This window comes from Sapajus apella, unplaced genomic scaffold (assembly GCF_009761245.1).
Source record: "Sapajus apella isolate SASKATOON/1434 unplaced genomic scaffold, GSC_monkey_1.0 scaffold166, whole genome shotgun sequence".
Taxonomy (NCBI): domain Eukaryota; kingdom Metazoa; phylum Chordata; class Mammalia; order Primates; family Cebidae; genus Sapajus; species Sapajus apella.
Genome location: NW_022437106.1, coordinates 2,006,967 through 2,032,423, shown reverse-complemented (window position 1 = coordinate 2,032,423; position 25,457 = coordinate 2,006,967). Strand labels below are relative to the sequence as shown.

The 25,457-nt window shown below is 51.2% G+C and overlaps 1 protein-coding gene across 4 annotated transcripts in view; it reads right to left on the bottom strand.

The window, feature by feature from the left end:
• L3MBTL2 (L3MBTL histone methyl-lysine binding protein 2) overlaps window positions 1-23,503 on the bottom strand; it is a 25,621-nt gene extending 2,118 nt beyond the window's left edge. Inside the window, exons 1-15 of one of the 4 annotated variants that reach the window (XM_032267211.1) lie at window positions 23,326-23,503; window positions 18,073-18,310; window positions 15,094-15,227; window positions 12,736-12,859; window positions 11,796-11,875; window positions 9,430-9,547; window positions 7,789-7,923; window positions 7,371-7,459; window positions 5,000-5,231; window positions 4,471-4,547; window positions 4,204-4,308; window positions 3,357-3,504; window positions 2,568-2,650; window positions 2,020-2,254; window positions 1,477-1,545 (exon numbers count right to left, since the gene is read on the bottom strand). In XM_032267211.1, coding sequence (XP_032123102.1) covers window positions 1,477-1,545; window positions 2,020-2,254; window positions 2,568-2,650; window positions 3,357-3,504; window positions 4,204-4,308; window positions 4,471-4,547; window positions 5,000-5,231; window positions 7,371-7,459; window positions 7,789-7,923; window positions 9,430-9,547; window positions 11,796-11,875; window positions 12,736-12,859; window positions 15,094-15,227; window positions 18,073-18,310; window positions 23,326-23,349 — 1,891 coding nt within the window. In that variant the 5' untranslated portion in view covers window positions 23,350-23,503. Of the gene's footprint in view, window positions 1-1,476; window positions 1,546-2,019; window positions 2,255-2,567; window positions 2,651-3,356; window positions 3,505-4,203; window positions 4,309-4,470; window positions 4,548-4,999; window positions 5,232-7,370; window positions 7,460-7,788; window positions 7,924-9,429; window positions 9,548-11,795; window positions 11,876-12,735; window positions 12,860-15,093; window positions 15,228-18,072; window positions 18,311-23,325 lie in introns of those variants that run through there. The other 3 variants (XM_032267212.1, XM_032267213.1, XM_032267215.1) reach the window with 3 other exon arrangements.
• Between the last annotated feature and the right edge of the window lie 1,954 nt (window positions 23,504-25,457).

Sequence of the window (25,457 nt, the reverse complement as noted above, 5' to 3'; positions counted from 1 at the left end):
TTTTGTAGCTTTAGTAGAGACGGGGTTTCACCATGTTGACCAGGATGGTCTTGATCTCTTGACCTTGTGATCCGCCCGCCTCGGCCTCCCAAAGTGCTGGGATTACAGGCTTGAGCCACCGCGCCCGGCAACATCCAGCTAATTTAAACATTTTTTAAAATTAGGAGTCTTGAACTCCTGGGCTCAAGAGATCCTCCCACCTCAGCCTCCCAAAGTGTTGGGATTACAGGTGTGAGCCATTCACACCCGGCCCCTTTTTTGATCATTGATTTCTTCTTGCGATGTGCACCATTCCTGGTCCTGCTGTTTGAATGGTACAGAACCTCTGCCCGCTGGATAAATGCCACATCCTCAATTTTTTGTATTTTTAGTGGAGACAGGGTTTTGACATGTTGGCCAGGCTGGTCTCAAACTCCTGACCTCAGGTGATCCACCCACCTCTGCCTCCACCTCCCAAGTGCTGGGATTACAGGTGTGAGCCACTGTGTCTGGCCACCTCTCTCAATCTTTTTTTTTTTTTGAGACAGAGTCTCACTCTGTTACCAGGTGCCAGGCTGGAGTGCAGTGGCACAATTTCAGCTCACTGCAACCTCCGTCTCCCAGGTTCAAGCAATTCTCCTGCCTCAGCCTCCCAAGTAGCTGGGACTGCAGGCGTACACCACCACGCCCAGCTAATTTTTGTATTTTTAGTAGAGACGAGGTTTCATCATGTTGGCCAGCATGGTCTCGATCTCTTGACCTCGTGATCCGCCCGCCTCCGCCTCCGCCTCCCAAAGTGCTGGGATTACAGGCATGAGCCACCGTGCCCGGCCACCTCTCTCAATCTTAATCCTGTCCCAGTGACCTCGTTCCTGTTTCAGAACATCTTCTTCCCCGCATGGTACCAAGCAGTCCACCTCGCCTGCAGCTCTGAAGGACGGCTTTGCCTACTCCCACTCTGCCGCTCAAGTGGAACCAAAGCTGGGCTCAGAATCTGTAGGGAGTGAGGCCCCACCAAGGGAAATGACACCCACAGCCCGAGTGCCAGGTAGAGTCCTGCCACTAAGATGCCTGCCTTTCTCCCACCCTCAAAGAGGTATCAAGGGAAGAATGACAACCTTGGAGAGACAGCTTCTATTTCTTCCTGTGGCTTTTGCTTTAGAACCTAACAGCTGTGGCTTGCCCAGGGCAGGCTGTTTTTTCTGAACCTGGGGCAGCAGGGATGGGATCCCCCAACCTCAATCTCTTATCTCTCTTCCGCAGCATCCTGACCATGGCCAGAGACTGAACACTCCCTATTTATGGTCTGGGTTCTCAGAGACAGGGTGAAAGGCCCATAGGCCAAAAAGCAAGGGAAGAGAGATGGGACAGGACCATGAAGAGAGCTATGTCAATGGGACAGCACCTGGGGACCAGTGCCTGGAGACTGACCCCCGCCTGCTCCCAGGGCCACAGGCCCACTGCTCCTGGGCCTGGCTGCACTGGTGCATCACTTACTTTTCTTCCCAAACTGTTTCTTTTTCTTCTTTGTGGCCTCTTTGGCCTTCAGAGGTGTGGCCGGTTCTGTTGTTGAAAGACAAGGGTGAAAGAGATGAGAAGAGGGTCCCTAGGAGGACACAGGGCGCAGGCGCATCCTGAGACCCTATCTACCCTCCCACATGGGACACCCTAAGACAGGTAGCCAAAGCTGGGCAATGAGGAGAGGGCGGGGCTGGGGGAAGGGCTGGAGAACAGCTGTCCCTTCTTCCCACCCTTGTCACCAGGGCTGCTCAGAGGGACCTGGGTAGTTCACCTGGATGCACAAGGGCACGAGCATATGACAGAGTGGGCAAGATGAAGGAAGGAGCTCTGCAGGCCAGAGGGAGAGGGAGACAGAGATGTCAGGAGCAGGGGCTGGGAGAAGGGGCTCGCTCTACTCAGAGTGGTCCAGAAGACATCTCATCTCATGCCAAAGAACTGAGATGGGCACGGGGCAGGTGAAGGAAGGAAAAAAGAGGAGGAAAGAAAATCAGAGCCTCTTAGGGCCACAAGAGCCCAGACCTGCAGCCACAGGAGGCTGGAGCTGGTAGCCGGTGAGCTCACACCAGCCGACGGGGTAGATGTCCGGGGACTCACAGTCCACCCACTGGTCATACTCGCTGTCCCAGCCATCAAAGTGGATACTGAGGAGCCGATGCACCACCCGTTTCACCGTCGCCACACAGATGAGCCGGGGCTCCATCAGGTCCACAGCCTCCAGCTTCATGCCCACCTTGAAGCCATGGTTTGGGCAATCCTGGGGCAGAAAGAGGAGGCAGTGGCCAAGCCAGTCAGCTCCCTGCCCCAGCAGGTTCACCCAGGCCCGGGGGCACTTGCAGAACTGGTGGAGAGGGGCCTGGCACTGGAATGCCTGCCGGGGCAGGTTCCTCTTTCCTGACATGACCCCTGCATGGAAGAGGGACGGGGGTGCCTAGGCCATAGCCGGGGACTTCCCCCTGAAAGTGGCTGATGTCAGCAGTAGAGACTCGAGAGGAAGGGTAGGAACTGCCACCACTGACAGCAGCAGGCAGGGCCTGTCCGCAGGCCCCTTGCTCCGTTTGTCTCCTCACCATGTTGAAGAGTCTTGATGGAGCGGCTTTTGACTTGGTCTTCTCCAAGTAGTTCTCCCAGTGGAAAGTCTGTGCCTCATAACCTGGAGCAGCAGAAAGCTCAGATGCAGAGGGAGAGAGGGGGAAGCAGGAAGCGGGCTGAGGGAAAGGTCACAGGGCTGAAGGAGCTCTGCAGCTTGGTCAGGACCCAGCGTGGCGTCTCCCCAGCAGCCACTTTCTCATCCCTTCAAGGCTGGTACCTGCTCTAGCACCACAGTCCTTGTTGTATAGGTTGTTCACTGCCCAAAGGGATAAGAGGGAGATCTGTTCATCAACCAGACACTGGCCATGGGGCAGGGTCGGCCCAGCAGTCAAGGGCTACACTTGAATGCTACACTTGTGGGGCCTGACTTGACCAGAACTCTGAGCCTGTGGCCACACCCTGCCCCTTCTGTTTTGTTTTGTTTTTGAGACAGAGTCTCGCTCTGCTGCCCAGGCTACAGTGATCTCAGCTGGGTTGCATGATCTCGGCTCACCGCAACCTCCACCTCCTGGGTTCAAGCGATTCTGCCTCAGCCTCCTAAGTGGCTGCGATGACAGGTGCTGGCCACCACGCCTGGCTAATTTTTTGTGTTTTTAGCAGAGACAGGGTTTAGCTATGTTGGCCAGGCTGGTCTTGAACTCCTGACCTCAGGCCATCTGCCTGCCTCGGCCTCTCAAAGTGCTGGGATTATAGACGTGAGCCATCGCGCTCGGCCACCCCGATGTTCTGATGGCAAGGCCAGCAGGGGGTGGCCTATCCAGTCTTACCTTTTGGGGGTGTGAGCTCAATGTCATTCTTCTGACAGAAGTTGGCTGGGAAGATGGCGTGGGAAGAGGCGTGGTAGCAGAACCAGTCTGAGCCATCTGTGGAGGGCCCCCCGTCCACACAGATCATCAGGTATCCATCCAGAAGAACCTGGGGGGCAGGGGAGTAGGCAGACAGATCATGTCATGAACTGCACCCCATCCTAGGTTGGGACCACACCCCAACAGGGACACAAGGCAGATGGATCCAAACAGATCTAGGGTATAGCCCTCCTGGAGGACGCCTGAGCCTCTCTGGAGCACATAGTATTTCTGTGATGCATACCTGTGGGATTCTTTCTCTTTCCCACTAGACAGCAAACACCATGCCAGCAGAGGCCATGTCCGTCCTGCTGGGCCGTGTTCTCAGGGGTGAGCACACATGCCTGGCATAGAGCCGATCCCCAGCGTGGACGAGTCAGCAGCCTCCTCCAAGAGGGCCAAGCGGGTGTAGAGGGCTTGCTCAGGCTGAGGTGACAAGGTTTAGAGCAAGGTGACCCCAGCTGTGGCTCAAAGGAGATGGCATACAGCAAGAAGGCCCTAGTGAGGTGACAGGGAAGGGCCTACCCTGACACAGGACCAGGCTCAGGTGTTCAGTAAGCACTTGTCCAGTGAGCCTTGGATCCTGACATGAAACCAGATTCTGAGCAATGGGTAGGTAAGGCCCCACCTACAAGTCAGGGACTTTGGGCATAGCCAGTGAAGAGAGGGTGGGACAGAAAGCTCCTGACAGTGGTAAGCAGGGTTAGAGCTCTGGGCCACATGGGTCCCCTAAGAAATCTGGAGGCTGAAAGGCCAGCCCCTGGCTCACCTTACAGACAGTTGCCACGCAGATGTTGCCCAGATTTAAGGGGTCAATAGCCTCCAGCTTCATCCCTTCCTCAAACCAACCACCTTCTGTGTAGACAGCGCGTACCTTAAAGGAATGGGACAGCTGGGGACTCCCTGGGCAGGCCAGGGGGAAGGGTGAGGGAAGCAGGCCTCAGGAAGAAAAGAGAGTCCCAGGGAAAAGCCAGGTCCCTGAGGCCTGGAATGCACCCATGGCCCAGGGGAAAAGCACCCAAGGGCTGAGCCTCACCTTCTTGAACAGGTAAGGAACAGCATCACAGTAGATTTTGCGAAAGGTGGGATGATGGGCCATGTCACTTCGCCTCTCTTTGGAGATGGAAAAAGAGAATGAGGAAGAGAAGGGAGTTGGAGGTGGCTCCCGGGCCATCTCCACACCTCTCCAGCTGCTCTGCGCATGCTCTTAGCTGTATATCTGTATCTCAGGACCCCCCACCCCAGAGCAGCAGACACAAAGGCTGAGTCCAGAAAACATCAAGAGCTCTCTGTAGGGACTCTTCAGCCCTTGAAACCCAGACTGCTTCCACATGACATGGGAGAGGATCGGGGCTGGGGGCATCTGGGTTCAAATCTTGATTTTACCGCTCACAAGTTGAGCTGAGTGACTTCTATCAAGTCGCTCAAGCTCTCTGGAGCTCAGTATCATCACCACAGGGTGGCCACGTTAGCCTTCACCTCCTGTGAGGACTAGGAAGGTGCTCCCCAACCCCTTCCCTGGGGAAGCATAGCCTGCAGTCCCTCCAAACAGGGTCTCTGCTAACCTGACATCTTGATGCCATGGCCCACACGTCGTGACCAACCCACTGGGTGGATCAGGGGGCTCCACATGTGGCACCAGAAGTCGTCGTCATTGTCGCCATCCTCGTAGAGGAGCCGTAGGCGACCGCCGATGACCGTGTCCACCACAGCCATGCGAGTTCGTGACACCTGGGACTTGTCCACCACCTCCAGCCGCATGCCCTGCCTAAAGGGGTACTTCATGCTCTCCACCATCTGAAACAACGCCAGAACACAGGCCTGCTGTGGCCGAGGGCTCCTTCAACCCACCGGCGTGCTCTGTCTCTTCATGGTGAGTGGACAGGGAAGGCGTGGTGTTATCCTCCACACTCAGTCACGAGCTGGCAGATGAGACCACCTGTTTGGCCGTGGTCACCTTGGCCCTGACTCCATAGGAGGACACAGAAGGCAGGCACACAGCTGACAATGGGTATGACGCTTCTTACCACCAAAATGCCAATGAGTTGATGCAAATCCCAAAACACACTTTAAGGAAACTCAAGTGACCCAGAGAGGTCAAGCATCTTGCCCAGAGTTACATAGACTCATTAGTGCCCGAGCTGGGCCTGGAAGCTGGTGAGCAGCCCATGCTCTTCATGGGCACTGCCCTCTACCCTGCACTCCCTGCCACCTCCCAGCCCTCTGCCATGGCACATACAGACTCACATCCAGAGAACTCAGTCTCCCTGTGTCCCCTTATATCCAGTTCCAACTCTGACCCTGATGGGCTGTGGATCTGCGGTGCTTTCACAGTGCCCTGATGGCAACTGACCTAATACGGGAGGTTAACCAAGATGACCACGAGCTGCTCTACAGCAAGCCACAGTGTTGGCAAGGTACAGGGGAGGACGTTCTTTTTGTCCACTGTGATTTCACTGCTGTCCTGCCTGGGGCAGTGAACAGGTAGGGTGCAGCGCTTTCCCAGCCCCAGGGCACTGCTGGGTCAGGAAGAACCCGCCTAGACCAGACTAAGCAGTGCTATTTCTAAACACCAGGAAGGAAACTGTCTCGGAGGTCACAAAGCAGCCAACAGACAAAGCTGACACAGGGGTCCTAAACCAGACAGATCTCTGTCCCAGCTCAAGAGCTGGGATACGTCCTGACACCAACTTCCTGTTCCACATCCAGTATCCCAGCAGTTCACTCAGTAGAGTGACAGATAGCACAGGATAAGGCCTGGCTTGGGGACCCTCTGGGCTGCCTTCTCTGCCACGTTCTCTTCCTCTATAGCCGCCAACACAGTGCAGCTCACAATCCAATCCCATTTTTGTTTGGTTATTATTGTTACTTTTTCTTGAGACTCTTGTTGCCCGGGCTGGAGTGCAATGATGTGATCTCAGCTCACCTCAAACCTCTGCCTCCCAAGTTCAGCAATTCTCCTGCCTCAGCCTCCTGAGTAGCTGAGATTACAGGCGCATGCCACCACGCCTGGCTAATCTTTTTTTATTTTTTTATTATTTTTATTATTTTATTTTATTTTTTTGAGACGGAGTTTCGCTCTTGTTGCCCAGGCTGGAGTGCAATGGCGCGATCTCGGCTCACCGCAACCTCCGCCTCCTGGGTTCAGGCAATTCTCCTGCCTCAGCCTGCTGAGTAGCTGGGATTACAGGCACGCGCCACTATGCCCAGCTGATTTTTCGTATTTTTAGTAGAGATGGGGTTTCACTATGTTGACCAGGATGGTCTCGATCTCTTGACCTCGTGATCCACCCGCCTCGGCCTCCCAAAGTGCTGGGATTACAGGCGTGAGCCACCGCACCCGGCAGACCCCATCTCTTAAAAAAAAAAAAAAAAAGATAAAAATAGTGATATATATATATATATATATATATATATACACACACACACACACACACACACACACACACAAATTAGCCTAGCATTGTGGCGTGCACCTGTAATCCCAGCTACTCGGGAGGCTGAGGCAGGAGAATCACTTGAACTCAGGAGGCAGAGGTTGCAGTGAGTCAAGATTATACCACTGCACCCCAGCCTGGGCAACAGAGTGAGACTCTGTCTCAAAAAAAGAAAAAAAGTATGTAATAAAATCTATGGAGTGAACATTTCTGAAAAATTCTATGAGCAAAGGTAAGGATCAGGAAGAGCAAAAGGCAGACAAAGCGGCATGACTGGTGTGGTAGGAGCAGAGTCTGGGTGGGGTGGTGGCTGACACCAGGCTAGAAAGGCAGATGGCAACCATGGGGCAGCAGCATTTGTCTCCAGCCCTGCAAAATGTGGAGCTGCTGAAGATCATCAGGCAAGGGAATCTTAGATAACATCCTCCAGTGAGTAGCATGGAGGATGGAGAAAAATGGAAGAGCGGAGGGGGACATCAGTTAAGGGCTCACTGCTGACCTTGATGTGGAAATCCACAGGAAGCGTCCTGGAGCCCACCAGCCGTTTCATGAGATAGCCCTTCCAGTCGGTGAACTTGGCATGGATGGCTGTGGAGGCACCAGCAGAATCCTGGTTACACAGACTGACAACACCCTCACCTCTAGGGGTGCTAGCGCCCACCCAGAGTGAGGACCCCTCAGCAGTGGGGACATCGCTGCCTCTTCAGGCCAGCAATTACTTCATCTGAGAACCTCAGACTCCACAGCTGGATCTGCTCCTGGGCCTCTGGGACAGGAAGGGCAGGAAGCCAGGGGCAAGTGGGTTGTGTTCTGTCTAATAATGCAGAGGACTCTCATTCTACCTAACACAAGCAGAGGACTCTCCCTCTACCAGGGGCCCTGCAGGAGTAAGAAAGGAAATGTTCTCATCAGCTCACTCCGTGGGGGCACGAGGATCTTGCTGTTGATGGCACACCAGCCAATGGGGTGGACATCTACAGTCCCCAGGTTGCACCAGAAGTCATGGCTGGCGTCGCTTTCAAAGCCTTCATACCGAAGCAGCACCCGATACCCTAAAGGAAAGGAAAGGGCACCTGTGAGGGAGGGTGACCTGGGAAGGTATGTTCTTAGGCCTTCTCTTTTCTCTAGCCTAAGCTGGATTTCTGGCACCTATTCTTCCAGGTGAGTGGATTTCTGTTGGCCACAACAGGCCTAGCCAAACAAATCCATGACCCTAGTTAGGGAAGCGTTATGGCACAGTGCTGAGAGTTAATTTTCTATACACTGATCATCCCTGGAATGAATTTTACTTTTTAAAAATATTTTCATTTTCTGTAGAGACAGAGTCTCACTCTGTTGCCCAGGCTGGTCTCAAACTCCTGAGCTCAAGCAATCCTCCTGCCTTGGCCTCCCGAAGTGCTGGGATCATAGGTATGAGCCACTACATCTGGCCCTGGAACAAACTTTAAAAATTGAGGTTTCTGGCCAGGCGCAGTGGCTCACGCCTGTACTCCCAACACTGTGGGAGGCTGAGGCAGGCAGATCACCTGAGGTCAGGAGTTCAAGACCAGCCTGGCCAACGTGATGAAACCCTGTCTCTAATAAAAATACATGGCCGGGCGCGGTGGCTCAAGCCTGTAATCCCAGCACTTTGGGAGGCCGAGGCGGGTGGATCACGAGGTCAAGAGATCGAGACCATCCTGGTCAACATGGTGAAACCCCGTCTCTACTAAAAATACAAAAAATTAGCTGGGCATGGTGGCGCGTGCCTGTAATCCCAGCTACTCAGGAGGCTGAGGCAGGAGAATTGCCTGAACCCAGGAGGCGGAAGTTGCGGTGAGCCGAGATCGCGCCATTGCACTCCAGCCTGGGTAATAAGAGTGAAACTCCGTCTCAAAAAAAAAAAAAAAAAAAAATTAGCCAAGTGTGGTGGTGAGCGCCTGTAGTCCCAGCTACTTGGGAGGCTGAGGCAGGAGAATGGCCTGAACCCAGGAGGCCGAGGTGGTGAGCTGAGATCACGCCACTCTACTCCAGCCTGGGTGACAGAGCAAGACTCCTTCTCAAAACACAAAATTGGAGTTTCTAAGCCTGCTAAGCTCTGTGTTTCCGTCTCCAGCAGAAGAATCCCTAGAAGTGGGGCAGAAGTTCAGTGGGTGGGATTTTTCTTTTTTTCTTTTTTTTTTTTTTGAGACGGAGTTTCACTCACGTTACCCAGGCTGGAGTGCAATGGCGCGATCTCGGCTCACCGCAACCTCCGCCTCCTGGGTTCAGGCAATTCTCCTGCCTCAGCCTCCTGAGAGTAGCTGGGATTACAGGCACGTGTCACCATGCCCAGCTAATTTTTTGTATTTTTAGTAGAGATGGGGTTTCACCATGTTGACCAGGATGGTCTCGATCTCTTGACCTCGTGATCCACCCGCCTCGGCCTCCCAAAGTGCTGGGATTACAGGCTTGAGCCACCGCGCCCAGCCTGGGATTTTTCTTTTATTAGGCCAACTCCTGCCTATGACACTGTCCACCCATCTAGAGATGTCAACTCTGCAGACACAGCCCTGGCCCTGCCCTAGCCAAACACCCACCTGCTGTCTGGATGACAGAGGCAATCCAGTACACCCGGCTGGGGAGCACGGCGTCACTGTTGAGCACCTCCACCTTCATCCCTTTCATCACATCCTCCCACTGGTCATAGAGGGGGACCTGTGTGGCAATGAGAGTTACCGAGAGTGAGAACTGGGCTAGCAGGACAGAGGCGGCCTCATGGCCTCAGTCAAGTCCTTCTTTGCACTTCAACTTTTTGGATCACCTACTGTGCGCAGAACTAGCCACTAGGGATAAAGAGATGAAGTCCCTGGCCGGGTGTGGTGGCTTACACCTATAATCCCAGCACTCTGGGAGGCTGAGATGGTCAGATCATGAGGTCAAGAAATCAAGACCATCCTAGCTAACATGGTGAAACCTGTCTCTACTAAAAATACAAAAATTAGCCGGGCGTGGTGGCACGCACCTATAGTCCCAGCTACTTGGGAGGATGAAGCAGGAGAATCGCTTGAACCCAGGAGGTGGAGACTACAGTGAGCTGAGATTGCGCCACTACATTCCCACCTGGTGACAGAGTGAGATCCCACCCAAAAAAAAAAAAAAAAAAGATTTAATCCTGTGTCCTTGAAGAGCTGAGCCAGGGAGTGGCGGTGGCAGGATGCAGGGTGATGGCTAGAGACACAGCCAGATAGAGTCGAGTCTTAATCTTTATAGGACTGGTCCTTACTGTATCATTTTGGGCACATGATGCATTGGTGAGCCTCGATCCCTTCATTCCTGTGATGCCTTGGGGGGCCTCAATCACTTCATCCCTGTGCCAGCCTGTGCAATGGTGGGGCACTGTTCTTAGCAGAAATATACTTTCTTTCAATCGTCATTCAAACCTGGGCGGTGAGCACTATGATCCCCTCATTTCCACACAGCTATCCACCTGCAAGTTTACTCTCTACCTCCCCTCCTATTAAAATACCCCAGGACAGCACTGGACTGTTTTCGTTGCCTTCTCAGTACCCAATCCTCACTTTCCTGCCAATGCTACTTCTGATTCTCCTTTGGGAAAATTCAGTTTTTTTTTTTTAGACGGAATCTCACTCCATCACCCAGCCTGGAGTGCGGTGGCGCAATCTCAGCTCACTACATCACCTGCCTCCCAGGTTCAAGCAATTATCCTGTCTCAGCCTCCCAAGTAGCTGGTATTACAGGTGCCCACTACCATTTCCAGCTAATTTTTGTATTTTTAGTATAGACAGCGTTTCACCATGTTGGCCAGGGTGGTCCTGAACTCTTACCTCAGGTGATCCACCTGCCTCAGCCTCCCAAAGTGCTGGGATTACAAGCGTGAGCCACTGCACTGGGCCAAATTCACCCTTTTTATTCTCAGCCCTGGCTTCAGCCCATCCCATTCCATCTCCCTGGTCATTAAGTTTAGTTCATCACAGAACCTGGACACAGCTGTGTTAGCCCAGGCACCCAGGGGCAGGCTTTTTACAAAGCAAACTGGATTCTATGTGTTAGACACAAGCAGGATGCCACTCCCCTGGAATGAAAATGCTGAGACTGTTAGAGAATTCAGGGCAAAAAAGAAGTCCCCCCAGGAAGAAGGATGTGCACCTTCATTAGCCATTCAGAGAGGAAAAGAATGAGTTAGCGGGGTCAAGAACCAGCTGCCATTGTTCAGGGCACCCCCAGAGTTCAATGGCAGTTCTGAAAGGAGGCTAGGATATGGGCTTACTCTGGGTAGAAGACTTCCTACTCCCTCAAGACTAAAGAGGCCTCTTCCTGGATTTCCTTAGGAAGGTGCTTCGGAGCTTAGGAAGGTGGTGTGGAGACAAATCAAGAGTGCTGCTAAGAGCTGCTCTCCTGGCCTGCAGGCTCCCACGTGCTACGGCTGCTGGAGATTCAGTTCCTGGGCTCAAGCCCCGCCCCCAGGGCCTTGCCCTTCATTCTGGATTTTCAATGATATGCATCAGGGAGGTTTTTACAGAAGCAGGCTCCAAGAGGTATCCATATCTGCCTCTCAGGGTCCAAGGGGCCCAGGCCAGTTAGAGAAGCACCATGCTTTCCATGGAAAAATGCTACAAATAGGGGAGAAAGGAGAGAAGGGTTTCAGAGTTGGAAAGACCCTTCGACATCAGCTAGCACCAAGTTCCATTATGTAAAGAAACTGAAGGACTTCAGACAGGAGGTGAAGGCAGGCAGGTGCTAGAAGTCTTCGTAGGAGGATTTTTTTTTAAGTGGACATAAACATGAAGTGGAGCAAGTGGGAACGCCATCTGTCTCCTGCCCAGACCTCCCCACTGCCAGTGTCCAGCCTGAAGCCGCCCTGGTGAAGCAGGTGAAGGAGCCAAATGGCCAGCGGCTCCATGCCTGGCTCCTGGCCTCCCCCACTCAGCTCCAGGGCACTCACGTGCTTGAAACAGCTGACAGGAGCAGCCTTGTAACTGTGATCCTTCAGGAACTTCCCCCAGTCGAAGCCCAGGACCAGCGCTGCAGAACAGAAAAAGAGGATGAGTCGAGACTGGGAGCCTGAGCAGCAGTCACGCCAGGAGCCTGGACCTCGAGGGCCCTGTGGGACCTGCAGAGGTAGGTCCCCCACTCCTAGCAGCCCCTCTCACAGCAATGACCACAACACCGTCCTGCACTCCCTTACCTGCTCCACCAGTCGCCATGGAGACCACAGCTGAGGACTGCATTGAAAGGTGGCAAGACTCTCAGGAGTAAAGGAACATTCAGAGGGAAATTTCTCACCCTTCTTCCCTCAAAGAGGAAAATTCAAATATCCCTGGGCTTAAATTCCTCACACTCCCTCAACCTCTGATTGGCCACACCCAATCTAAAGGAGGGGGAGGGTGTGCACACACCAGGGTCCCTCCAACTGAGCTGCTGGCCTGCTGAGCTCAATTTCACTTAGAAATGCAAACCAATGATATGCATACATTTAACTTGCTTAGCAATCGCTACACTCAGAAAAAAAAAAAGAGAAAGGCTCCATTCCTTATCCCACCATCCCTCTCCACACCGGCCTTCAAACCAGATCTGGGCCTCCACTGCCCCAGGGAAACAGAAACCACAGGGATAAAAGCAAAGGAAAACAAAAGCAGCTAATTCTTGGCTTCTGAATTATCATGGGGAGGGATCCCGGCAATTTAAGGAGGGTTGAAGGGATATTTCTGGGTAATTTCCACAATACCTAACAGCTGAGGAAGGTGCAATTCTGCCGTGAGTCTAGCTAGGGCACTTTCTACCTGGCGGGTTTCCCCAGTCTTCACTCTGAGGAAAGGCCACCCCAGGCCCGGCCCCCTCTTCAGCCATGGCAGCGTCCTAAGCACAGCCCTCGACTGTCTTACCGTCTTGTCCTGTTGGTGTCCCATCTGCCAGCTGTCCTGTCCCTTGGGAGTGGAGGAAGGCTCCAATTTTGGCAGACCAAGCGGCTTTGTGCAGGACTTTGGCTTTCTTGGTCGGTGGTTTTCCCTGGAGGGAAAGGGAGAGGCTATGTGTGGCCCAGCGGCTGGGACCATGGCTCCAGATTTGGACTGCCAGGTTGACGTCCCGGGCTTCGGTCAGTGACTTAACCTCTTTTGATTAGCTGGGCATGTGTGGCACCTGCCTGTAATCCCAGCTACTCCGGAGGCTGAGGCAGGAGAATCGCTCGAATCCAGGAGGCGGAGGTTGCAGTGAGCCAAGGCCACTGCACGCCAGCCTGGGTGACAGAGCAAGACTCCATCTCACAAAAAAAAAAAAAAAAAAAAAATTTTTTTGGCTGGGTGCAGTGGCTCATGCCTGTAATCCCTGCATTTTGGGAGCCCGAGGTGGGCGGATCACAAGGTCAGGAGTTTGAGACCAACCTGGCTAACATAATGAAACACTGTCTCTACTAAATAATTAGCTGGGCGTGTTGGTGGGCACCTATAATCCCAGCCACTTGGGAGGCTGAGGCAGGGGAATCACTTGAACCTGGGAGGCAGAGGTTGCAGTGAGCCAAGATTGTGCCACTGTACTCCAGCCCAGGTGACAGTGTGAGACTCTGTCTCAAAAAAAAAAAAAAGAAAGGAATTTTTTTAAAAATCAATTTTTCTGGCCGGGCGCGGTGGCTCAAGCCTGTAATCCCAGCACTTTGGGAGGCCGAGGCGGGTGGATCACGAGGTCAAGAGATCGAGACCATCCTGGTCAACATGGTGAAACCCCGTCTCTACTAAAAATACAAAACATTAGCTGGGCATGGTGGCGCGTGCCTGTAATCCCAGCGACTCAGGAGGCTGAGGCAGGAGAATTGCCTGAACCCAGGGGGCGGAGGTTACGGTGAGCCGAGATCGCGCCATTGCACTCCAGCCTGGGTAACGTGAGTGAAACTCCGTCTCAAAAAAAAAAAAAAAAAAAAAATCAATTTTTTAGGGTCATTGATTTGACTGAGAATGTCAAGCCCTTAGCAAGTACTCCCAAACTGTAGCTATTAATATTACCAATATTATTATTAGCTCTTTGAGGAGAGGGATCTTTCTGCCTTGACTAAAATTTACAAAATGGGGGAAACAACGGTAATTGTCTCACAAAGGCAATACAGTGTATGAAGCAGGAAGCAGAACGATCTGGCGCACAGCAATTCCCAATAAACACTGGTGGTTCTCAAGGTTTGCTGCACAGGAAGATCACCTGGGGCGCTCTTTAATCTCTGTCCAGGCTACACTCCATCCCAATTAAATCAGAACCTTGGGGAGTAGGACCGAAGCATCAGTATTTTTTAATTAAAACTTTCCAGGTGATCCCAACATGTGGGCTAATTTGGGAAGCAGTGTTGCGGATGCTGGTCACAGCTACCGGGAAACAACGTTAAGACCAGGCCCCTGAAGTCGGGTTCCAGCCTCAGTTCCACCACTCTCTTCCTACAGAGCCACACCAGGTATGTCATTCTACCTCCTTGGACTTCAGTATACTTATCAATAAATGCATGGGTTCAACACCACATTCAATAATCTTTCCATGTCTCAAAAATTGGCAAGACTTTCTAGGTAGCTGCCTGTGACATGGAGTCACATGAGGCACGGTCTTCCTGAAGTCACCATGGCCAGTGAACCTTAGGTCTGTTTCCCAGCTTTCTTTCAAAGGATTTACACACGTGTGGGGTGAAGACGAAGGGTGTCCGACTCCCCCAGGGTTCTTGTTTAAAACGTACTCAATACCCCAGACTCTGGGGGATGAGGGTAGGGAATGGAGGGTAGCTTCAGGAATCTATAATTTAACAAGCTCTATAAATGAATTCTTCTGTCCTCTGAAGTTTAAGAACATAATAAATACCAGATGGCTGGGCCGGGCGCGGTGGCTCACGCCTGTAATCCCAGCACTTTGGGAGGCCGAGGCGGGTGGATCACGAGGTCAAGAGATCGAGACCACCCTGGTCAACATGGTGAAACCCCGTCTCTACTAAAAATACAAAAAATCAGCTGGGCATAGTGGCGCGTGCCTGTAGTTCCAGCTACTCAGGAGGCTGAGGCAGGAGAATTGCCTGAACCCAGGAGGCGGAGGTTGCGGTGAGCCGAGATCGCGCCATTGCACTCCAGCCTGGGTAACAAGAGCGAAACTCCATCTAAAAAAAAAAAAAAAAACCAGATGGCCACAAGCTTTTCTTCCTGGCCCTTGCCTTCAGTCAATTGGTGGCTCCTATCTCAGCACCGAGGGTCCCGGGGAGGACCAAAGTAGCTGCCTCTCACCTGTAATCTGGCCAAGATACTGGCTTTCTTGGAGTTGGAGGAGTAGCTCCTGGAGCAGGAGACGCTGCAGAACCTCTTGGTCTTGGAGAAGAAGGCTTCCCTTGTACCCACGATACCACACATCTCACAGACAGCTGGGAAGAGAACTTAGCACATGACTCACCCGCTACAGCCACCTCAAAGCAAACAAAATAATGGGCCCTTCAAAACTTGGGGCACTGCGTTCACCAGGTGAGCCCCTGCACCAACAAAGGCTAATGGAATAAGAGGAGGAATGGGAGGTACTGGTCTGTACGTCTGAATCTACCTGAACGAAGTTGCTGCTGCTTGGCCTCCCTTGACTACATACATCCACAGAGGGCCTAATGGAAACCCCTGAGGACAACTTGGGGTACAGGTGAGTGCTGAAAAGTTTGTGAGAGGAAAGTGAGAAGAGGCCAGGTGTGGTAGCTCCTGTCTGTAATCCCAGCACTCTGGGAGGCCAAGGAGGAAGGGTTGCTTGAGGGCAGGAATTCGAGACCATCATGGGCAACATAGCAAGATCTTGTTGAAAAAAAAAAAAAAAAAAAAAAAAAAAGGCCAGGAGTGATGGCACACGCCTGTTGTCCCGGCTACTTGGGAGGTTAAAGCAGGAGGACTGCTTGAGCCCAGGAGGTTGAGGCTGTAGTGACTGAGAATCGCACAACTGTACCTCTAGCCCAGGCAACACAGTTAAAACAAGTCTCAAAAAATTTATAGGAAGAAAAAGTGCCAAAGTCACGTAACCTCTGTGGCTCTATTTTCTCATCTATATGGTAAGGAGACTGAACTAGATCAGTGTTTTAATCCTGACTTCACTATTAGACCCACCCCGGGAGCTTTTAAAAATGCCCCAGCTGGCCGGGGGCAGTGGCTCATACCTGTAATCCCAGCACTTTGAGAGGCGAGGCGGGTGGATTACCTGAAGTCAGGAGTTTTAGACCAGCCTGGCCAACATGAAACCCCGTCTCTACTAAAAATACAAAAAATTAGCCGGGCATGGTGGTGGACACCTGTAATTTCAGCTACTTAGGAGGCTGAGGCACGAGAATCCCTTAAACCAGTGGGACGGAGGTTGCAGTGAGCCAAGATTGCACCACTGCACTCCAGCCTCGGCAACAAGAGCGAAACTCCAACTCAAAAAAAAAAAAAAGGGCCGGGCGCAGTGGCTCAAGCCTGTAATCCCAGCACTTTGGGAGGCCGAGGCGGGTGGATCACGAGGTCAAGAGATCGAGACCATCCTGGTTAACATGGTAAAACCCCGTCTCTACTAAAAAACTACAAAAAATTAGCTGGGCATGGTGGCGCGTGCCTGTAATCCCAGCTACTCAGGAGGCTGAGGCAGGAGAATTGCCTGAACCCAGGAGACGGAGGTTGCGGTGAGCCAAGATCGCGCCATGGCACTCCAGCCTGGGTAACAAGAGCGAGACTCCGTCTCAAAAAAAAAAAAAAAAAAAAAAAAAAAAAAAAAGCCTACGCCTAAGATATTAATGAATTGGTCTGTGATGGGATACTGGCACCTGTAGTTTGTTAAAAGCTCCCCCGACGATTCTAATATGCAGAAGCCCTGGTCTAAGTGGTCTCTAATGGTTCCTTCTAGTTCTAAATCCTAAGATTCTAAGAGGAGGTTTGGAAGAAGATAGAAGGGGGAAAGATAAAAGGCAAGAGACAAAAATAAGACAAGATGAATAGAAAGGAAATAAGATTCAACTGCAAAGAGTCTTAGATTACTCTTCTAAGGAGTTTGGAGCTGGGTGTGGTGGCTCACTCCTATAATCCTAGCACTTTGGGAGGCCAAGGTGGGTGGATCACTTGAGCTTGGGAGTTCAAGACCATCCTGGGCAACATGGCAAAACCCTGTCTCTACAAAAAAAAATACAAAAATTAGGCATGGTGGCATACGCCTGTAGTCACAGCTACTCAGGAGGCTGAGATGAAAGGACTACCTGAGCCAAGGAGGTCAAGGCTGCAGTGAGCAGCCACTGCACTCCAGCCTAGGTGACAGAGTGAGACCCTGTCTCAAAAAAAAAAGTTTGGGATCCAAGGGATGGCAGTGTCATCAGAAACTAGCCTGCCTCTCTTCACAGGCAGCCCACACACTGGAGGCCCTGATACAGGGGTTCAGTAGCTGTGCAAGCAACAATTGTGAAGACAATTCGCCTCCAGATGATCCACAGGGATTCTCATCTGCCTGCCCTCAACCCAATCCTTCTGCTCAGGGTCACTTTATCGTGTATTACCTCCCCACTCCCACCCTGATTTCCAAGCCACAAGCTATTTGTCCCTTCCTGGAAAGTAACCAAAACTTTAGGTTTCCCATCTTTTCAACATCCAAGTTGGAAATCCATGGCATACTTATACAAATGTAAAAGCAGCACCATGTTACTCACTGGCATCTAATCTGTGGTGAATAAACATTAGTCATATGAAGAATGAATGAAATCACAATTCAAAATTAGACTGCGGCTGGGTGCAGTGGCTCACTCCTTTAATTCCAGCAATTTGGGAGGCTGAGGTCAGTGAGTCACCTGAGGTCAGGAGTTCAAAACCAGCCTGGCCAACATGGTGAAACTCCGACTCTACTAAAAATACAAAAATTAGCCAGGTATGGTGGCAGGTGCCTGTAGTCCTAGCTACTTGGAAGTCTGAGGCATGAGAATTGCCTGAACTCGGGAGGTGGAGATTGCAGTGAGCCAAGATAATGCCTCTGTACTCCATCCTGGGTGACAGAGACTCAGCCACCCCCCCCCCAAAAAAAATTAGACTGCAGCAGAGGAAGTAACATTGTGGCTTCTTGTGCTTCCATCTCCCTTACAGGTCCTTACACATCTGCTCCCCTAGACATCAGAGTAAACAGCCTTTTACAGCTGGATGGCTCTGCCCGTATAGCCTATATCCAGCCCCCTCTTCCTCTATCATCTCCTGACTCTTCTCTATCCTCAGGGGACACTCTGAAGGCACCTGGCTCAGAACCACTGCCATCCAAGGATCGAGGAGTCCCAGGGCTGAGCAAATGCAGGGGAGAGGTTGGCAGTTCCCCTGCTTCCCGATCCTCATTTTCTGCTTCACTTGACTCCTCCAGATAGGAGCTGCTCTCACTGCCCACACTGCTGTTATAACTGCGAAAACTATCATAGCCACCAAACAGCTCCAAGTCATCATCTTCCTCTTCCTCCATTGGTTCTGAAGATGGGGTCTCCTAGTGGAGGATGACACAAACCAGAGAGAATTATGATTGGCTTTAGTGCACGGGGGAGAGGCTGCAGATCTGCTATCACCCCCCTCGAACTTTTGGGAATCTTCCAAATACTCCTTTTATAAACACCAGGAGCATTACTCCTATTCACGCATTTCTCCACCATGACTAAATACAACAGCTTAACAAGACATAAAATATGTGTTAGGAAGTCGCCAGTCTCCTCTGTGGATTTATAAATGATACTTTAACATGGTTCAAACAGAATACTGTATAACAATGTGGGCTGGGTGCGGTGGCTCATGCCTGTAATCCCAGCAATTTGGGAGGCTGAGGAGGGCAGATCACCTGTGGTCAGGAGTTAGAGACCAGCTTGGCCAACATGGTGAAACCCCATCTCTACTAAAAAATACAAAAAAAAATTAGCTGGGCGTGGTGGAGGCTAGGGCGGAGAATCACTTGAACCCAGCAGGAGGAGGTTGCAGTGAATCGAGATTGCACCATTGCACTCCAGCCTGGGCAACAGAGCAAGACTTTGTCTCAAAAAAAAAAAAGAAAAAAAGAAAAATATCCTAAGGTACTTCACAAAGATTTTTCTGGGGTAGAAGACATATATTAGAAATTAATTCTTCTGGGCCAGATGCAGTGGCTGATGTCTAATCCCAGCACTTTGGGAGGCCCAGGTGGGTGGACTGCCTTGAGGTCAGAAGTTTGAGACCAGCCTGGCCAGCATGGTGAAACCCGGTGTCTACTAAAAATACCAAAAATTAGACTGGTATGGTCGCAGGTGCCTGTAATCCCAGCTACTCGGGAAGCTGAGGCAGAAGAATTGCTTGAACCCAGGAGGTGGAGGTTGTAGTGAGCCAAGATGGCACCATTGCACTCCAGCCTGGATAATTGCACTCCAGCCTACACTCCAACAGAGCGAGACTCTGTCTCAAAAAAAAAAAAAAAAATTCTTCCTGTTCAATATACATCAAAATGATCTCAACTCAAGCAATTTAAGTCAGAGAAAAGTTAATTTGGGACCCACAGTGCTCCAAAAAGGATCAGAGAGGTAGATGACACACAGATAACTGTGGCATCTTGGTGTATACCACAGCGCTAGAGTCAGCTCTGATCCTAACTAGCTATGGGGCCTTGGGCAAGTCATTTAACCTCTGTGGGCCTCAATTTTCTCATCTATAAAATAAAAATATTTGACTTATGTGAGATGCAAATGAGATACTGTATATGAATCTACCTAGAATGTAATAGAAAATGTGTGAAGAGGCTGGGTATGGTGGTTCACATCTGTAATCCCAGCACTTTGGGAGGCTGAGGCAGGAGGATTGCTTTAACCAAGGAGTTTGAGAACAGCCCTGGCAACACAACACGACTCCATCTCTACAAAAAAAAAAAAATTAGGTGTGGTGGCACGTGCCTGCAGTCCCACCTCCTTGGAGCTGAGGTGGAAGGATTGCTTGAGCCTGGGAGGTCAAGGCTGTAGTGAGCCATAATCATGCACTACAATCCAGCCTGGGCAAGAGAGTGAGATCTTGTCTCAAAAGAAAGCAGGGTGGTGGTAGCATGCACCTGTAGTTCTAGCTACTCAGGAGGCTGCCCTTGAGCCTGGGAGTTCAAGGCTGCACTGAGTCATGATTTACCATTGTATTCCAGCCTGGACGACAGAGGAAGTCTCTCTTTTTTTTTTTTTTTGAGATGGAGTTTCGTTCTTGTTACCCAGGCTGGAGTGCAATGGCGCGATCTCGGCTCACTGCAACCTCCGTCTCCTGGGTTCAAGCAATTCTCCTGCCTCAGCCTCCCGAGTGGCTGGGACTACAGGTGTGCGCCACCATGCCCAGCTAATTTTTGTATTTTTAGTAGAGACGGGGTTTCACCATGTTGACCAGGATGGTCTCAATCTCTTGACCTCGTGATCCACCCGCCTCGGCCTCCCAAAGTGCTGGGATTACAAGCGTGAGCCACCGCGCCCGGCCAGGAAGTCTCAAAGGAAAAAAAAAAGGCGTGAAGAAAGGTGAAGAGTTGATGGGCGGGGGCAGTGGCTCACGCCTGTAATCCCAGCACGTCGGGAGGCCAAGGTGGGTGGATCATGAGGTCAGGAGATCGAGACCATCCTGGCCATGGTGAAACCCTGTCTCTACTAAAAAATACAAAAAATTAGCCAGGCATGGTGGTGAGCGCCTGTAGACCTAGCTACTCAGGAGGCTGGGGCAGGGAAATCGCTTGAACCCGGGAGATGGAGGTGTAGTGAGCCAAGATCGCATCACTGCACTCCAGTCTGGGTGACAAAGCAAGACTACGTCTCAAAAAAAAAAAAAAAAAAAAAGGTGACAAGTTTGGGCTCTGGCCCAGGGCTCAAATACCATTTCCAGTGCTTACTCGCTGTATGACCTGCAGCAAGTCAATTTTACAGTGCTTCAGTTTCCACATCTGTACAATGAGGATAGTACCACCTATTTCATAGGATTTAGGGGCTGGCCATGGTGGCTCATGCCCCTTTAACCTAGCCTCTATAAACCCAGCACTTTGGGAGGCTGAGACAGGAGGCCAAGACAGGAGGACTGCTTGAGCCTGGAAGTTCAAGACCAGACTGGGCAACATAGGGAGACCCTTGTCTCCACAAAAAATGCAAAAAATTAGCTGGGCATGGTGGTTAGGGAGGCTGAGGTGGGGTGGGAGGATCTCTTGAGCCAAGGAGCTCAAGGCTGCAGTGAGCTACGATTGTACCACTGCACTCCAGCCTCGGTAACAGAGCAACCCTGTCTCAAAAGGATTTGGGGGAGAAGTAAGAGACAGTACTGGCAAAGCACTCAGAATAGTGACTTGCGGCTGGGCGCGTGACTCACGCCTGTAATCCCAGTACTTTGGGAGGCCGAGGCAGACGCATCACAAGGTCAAGAGATGGAGACCATCCTGGCCAATATGGTGAAGCCCCATCTCTCCTAAAAATACAAAAACTAGCTGGGTGTGGTAGCCTGTAATCCCAGCTACTTGGGAGGCTGAGGCAGGAGAATGGCTTGAACACGGGAGGCAGAGACTGCACTCCAGCCTGGGCAACAGAGTGAGACTCTGTTTCAAAGAAGAAAAAAAAAAAAGTCACTTGCACATAGTAAGTGGTCAATAAAGGTTGCCAATTCTTGCTGGTTGAAAGCATAGACTCTGCTGATTTTTTGAATTTTTAGTAGAGACGGGGTTTCACCATGTTGACCAGGATGGTCTCGATCTCTTTACCTCATGATCCACCCGCCTCAGCCTCCCAAAGTGCTGGGATTACAAGCGTGAGCCACTGCGCCCGGCCGAAAGCATAGATTCTGGTTTGCCTGGGATTGAATACTGGTTCTACCTCTTACTGTGTGATTTTGTGCATTTTTTATCTTGCTGCCCTCAGCTTCTTCATGGTTACGAGATAATCTTTCTTTAGAGAATATTTATGAAGACTGAGATAAGATATGTAAAGCCTAGTTCTATTTCCAGCAGTCAATAACAGCTTTCAAAGTGAGACCTGCTATTCTTCTCCACGTTATTATTCTCCTTTACCCTTGCAGAATGTTTGAGCTATTCCACTTTATATTTGCAACTACACATGCAAATATGCTAGAAAGGAAACAATTCAAATATAGGTACCCTTGTCAGGCAGGTTGGCAGAGACCACCTGTAGTCCCAGCTACTTGGGAGGGTGAGGTGTGAAGATTGCTTGAGCCCAAGAGTTCGAGGCTGCCATGTGTTGTCATGCCTGTAAGTAGCCACTGTGCTCCAGCCAGGGCAACATAGGGACACCCCGTCTCTTAAAAAGATAAAGTGCCTAGAAGCCAAATGATTAAAGGATGAGGCCGGGTGCCGTGGCTCACACCTGTAATCCCAGCACTTTGGGAGGCCAAGGTGGGCAGATCACCTGAGGTCAGGAGTTTGAGACCAGTCTGACCAACATGATGAAACTTAGTCTCTACTAAAAATACAAAAATTAGCCAGGTGTGGTGGTGCATCCCTGTAATGTCAGCTACTCGGGAGGCGGAGAGAGGAGAATTGCTTGAACCCAGGAGATGAAGGTTGCAGTGAGCCGATATTGTGCCACTATACTCCAGCCTGGGCGACAAAGCGAGACTCTGTCTCAAAAAAAAAAAAAAAGCGGGGTCCAGATTGCAGTACAGTGGGACTGCATAACAGGCAAAGTTTTGGAGGTGGACCGACTTAGTGCCAACCTCCTTCACTTTCCACCTGGGGTAACTTCCTGGGGCGTCGCACCACCTCTAAGCCTCAGTGGCTTGAACGACAAAGAAGAAAGAGGATTGCTGTGGGTGCACTGGAAGATAATGCACGTGAACGTTACAGACAAGAGTGTTCACTCAATTTTAATCTCCCTTCACTTCCCAGCTCATGTAACAGGCCTCACAAGCCCTAAAGAACACGGCCACGAAGGCCGGGCGCGGTGGCTCAAGCCTATAATCCCAGCACTTTGGGAGGCCGAGGCGGGTGGATCACAAGGTCAAGAGATCGAGACCATCCTGGTCAACAAGGTGAAACCCCGTCTCTACTAAAAATACAAAAATTAGCTGGGCACGGTGGCACGTGCCTGTAGTCCCAGCTACTTGGGAGGCTGAGGCAGGAGAATTGCCTGAACCCGGGAGGCGGAGGCTGCGGTGAGCCGAGATCGAGCCATTGCACTCCAGCCTGGGTAACAAGAGCGAAACTCCGTCTCAAAAAAAAAAAAAAAACACGGCCACGAGACAAAGAGGACAAAGAAGATTCAGGAGCTCTCAGATTCTAAACCTAGTTCCTTTCCCCCAGGCTAGGAACTCCTGTTCCTCCCTGAACGCCTTGCCGAACGTTGGCCCCAGCAGTAAAGGAACAAAAAGTAAAGCCAATCGCCTCTGGCCCTGGCTCACTTTAACTATCTCAGTTTATCCATCCTTCCACCCTCCACCCTCCAGGCGTCGCTAAAAGGCCTCAAGAAGGGTCCACGGAGCGAGGCTCTCGGGGTTCCCTTTCCCAGCCACGCTAAGTCCTCTCCCTCTCACCTCATTACGCAGGGGCTTCTCCATGAGACCTAATTCAGTTTCTCCAAGCGTCACCAAGTGCAGGAAGCCATATTGGCCTCGTCGCTCTCCGTGAGAGAAGTCATTGGCCGCCTCCCTGAGCCGCGGGCCAATCACGCTGCAGGAAGGAGAAAAAGCCGGTTCCGTGCCTGTTCATGCCCTTCCCTCCCTGTGGGCAGGGAAGCCGCGGGCGGTTGTGGGAATTGTAGTTCGCCGTGGGTGTGCAGGGTGGGGCGTTACCGTAGCGACGTAGAAATTAGCGGCGCCGGCCCTGGCTCGCCTCACCCCAACTGTTCCAATTAGGCCAACCTCTTGACTTCACCTCTTTATTCTTCACTAAACGGTTATTGCGCACCTATAATAGTCACTGTTCCAGATTCCAGGAATAACTTTGTACTTTCCCGGGTTAGACATTTAAGGTGCCCTTTTGCTGGGATGCATAGCAGAGGAATTCATTTCCAACTCAGGCAGAAACTGGAATACTCCAGATTTTTAAAAAAAGGAAAGGAGGGCCGGGCGCGGTGGCTCACGCCTGTAATCCCAGCCCTTTGGGAGGCCGAGGCTGGTGGATCACGAGGTCAAGAGATCGAGACCATCCTGGTCAACATGGTGAAACCCCGTCTCTACTAAAACTACAAAAAATTAGCTGGGCATGGTGGCGCGTGCCTGTAATCCCAGCTACTCAGGAGGCTGAGGCAGGAGAATTGCCTGAACCCAGGAGGCGGAGGTTGCGGTGAGCCGAGATCGCGCCATTGCACTCCAGCCTGGGTAACAAGAAAAAAGAAACTGGGATGCGGGTGTGTGTGTGTGTGTGTGTGTGTGTTTTCTTGAGACGATGTCTAGCTCTTTTGTCTAGGCTGGAGTGCAGTGGCGCGAACTCGGCTCACTGCAACCTCCGCCTCCCAGGTTCAAGTGATTCTCCTGCCTCAGCCTCCCGAGTAGCTGGGATTACAGACGCGTGCCACTACTCCCGACTAATTTTGTATTTTTAGTAGAGACGGGGTTTCTCCATGTTGGCCAGGCTGATCTCAAACGCCTGACCTCAGGTGATCTGCCCACCTCAGCCTCGCAAAGTGCTGGGATTACAGGCACTGGCCGCCGCGCGCGGCCAGAAACTGTAATATTCTTTTTTTTTTTCTTTTCTTTTTTTAAATCATTTGTATTATTTTTATTTTGAGACGGAGTCTCGCTGTGATGCCCTGGCTGGAGTGCAGTGGCAGGATCTCAACTCACTGTAACCTCTGCCTCTCGTGTTCAAGTAATTCTCTGCCTCAGCCTCCCAAGTAGCTGGGATTACAGGTGTCTGCCACCACGCCCGACTAATTGTATTTTTTAGTAGAGACAGGGTTTCATCATCTTGGCCAGGCTCTTCTTGAATTCCTGACCTTGTGATCCACCTGCCTCAGCCTCCCAAAGTGCTGGGATTCCAGTTGTGAGCCACCGTGCCCAGCAGAAACTGGAATATTCTTATGCTCAATGCTGTAAATGTCTAGCCTGCTCAAAATCTTGCAACATTCCTCCTTCACCACTCTCTCCTGGGTAAAAACCTCGAATCTGAGGCTCTCTGCCTCATCCCATTAGGGTTTCCCACACCTCCTTACACCCCTTGAGTTCTAGGCACTGTTGTGGAGTTTGCAAACATCTTCTCAAACCCTTACGTATCCTATCACCGTTTGAAAGAAGAGGGACTGGTGGCTCTTCAGGTTTAGACACTTTCCAAGTTCACACAGGATTGGGATTCCAAATTTAGTACAATTTCTTTCCCTACACTATGCTATGTTCCGATGAATTAATTGAGACTGTAAATGCAATATGTAGAGGCTGAATACATATAAAATATATGCCTAAATTTGAGGTCCACCATGGAAATGTGAAACTCGTCCTAGATGTCTGTCTTTCCTTCAACTCCTTCCACCCTAAACCCCTGTATCCATGCTGTACACGTGTTGGTTTTTGGTTTTTTCTTTTTTCAGATGGAGTCTCCTTCTGTCGCCAGGCTGGACTGCAATGGTGCGATCTCAACTCAGTGCAACCTCTGCCTCAAGTGATCCTCCTGCCTCAGCCTCCCTTTCCTTCAACTCCTTCCACCCTAAACCCAGCCCGGCGCACAGCTG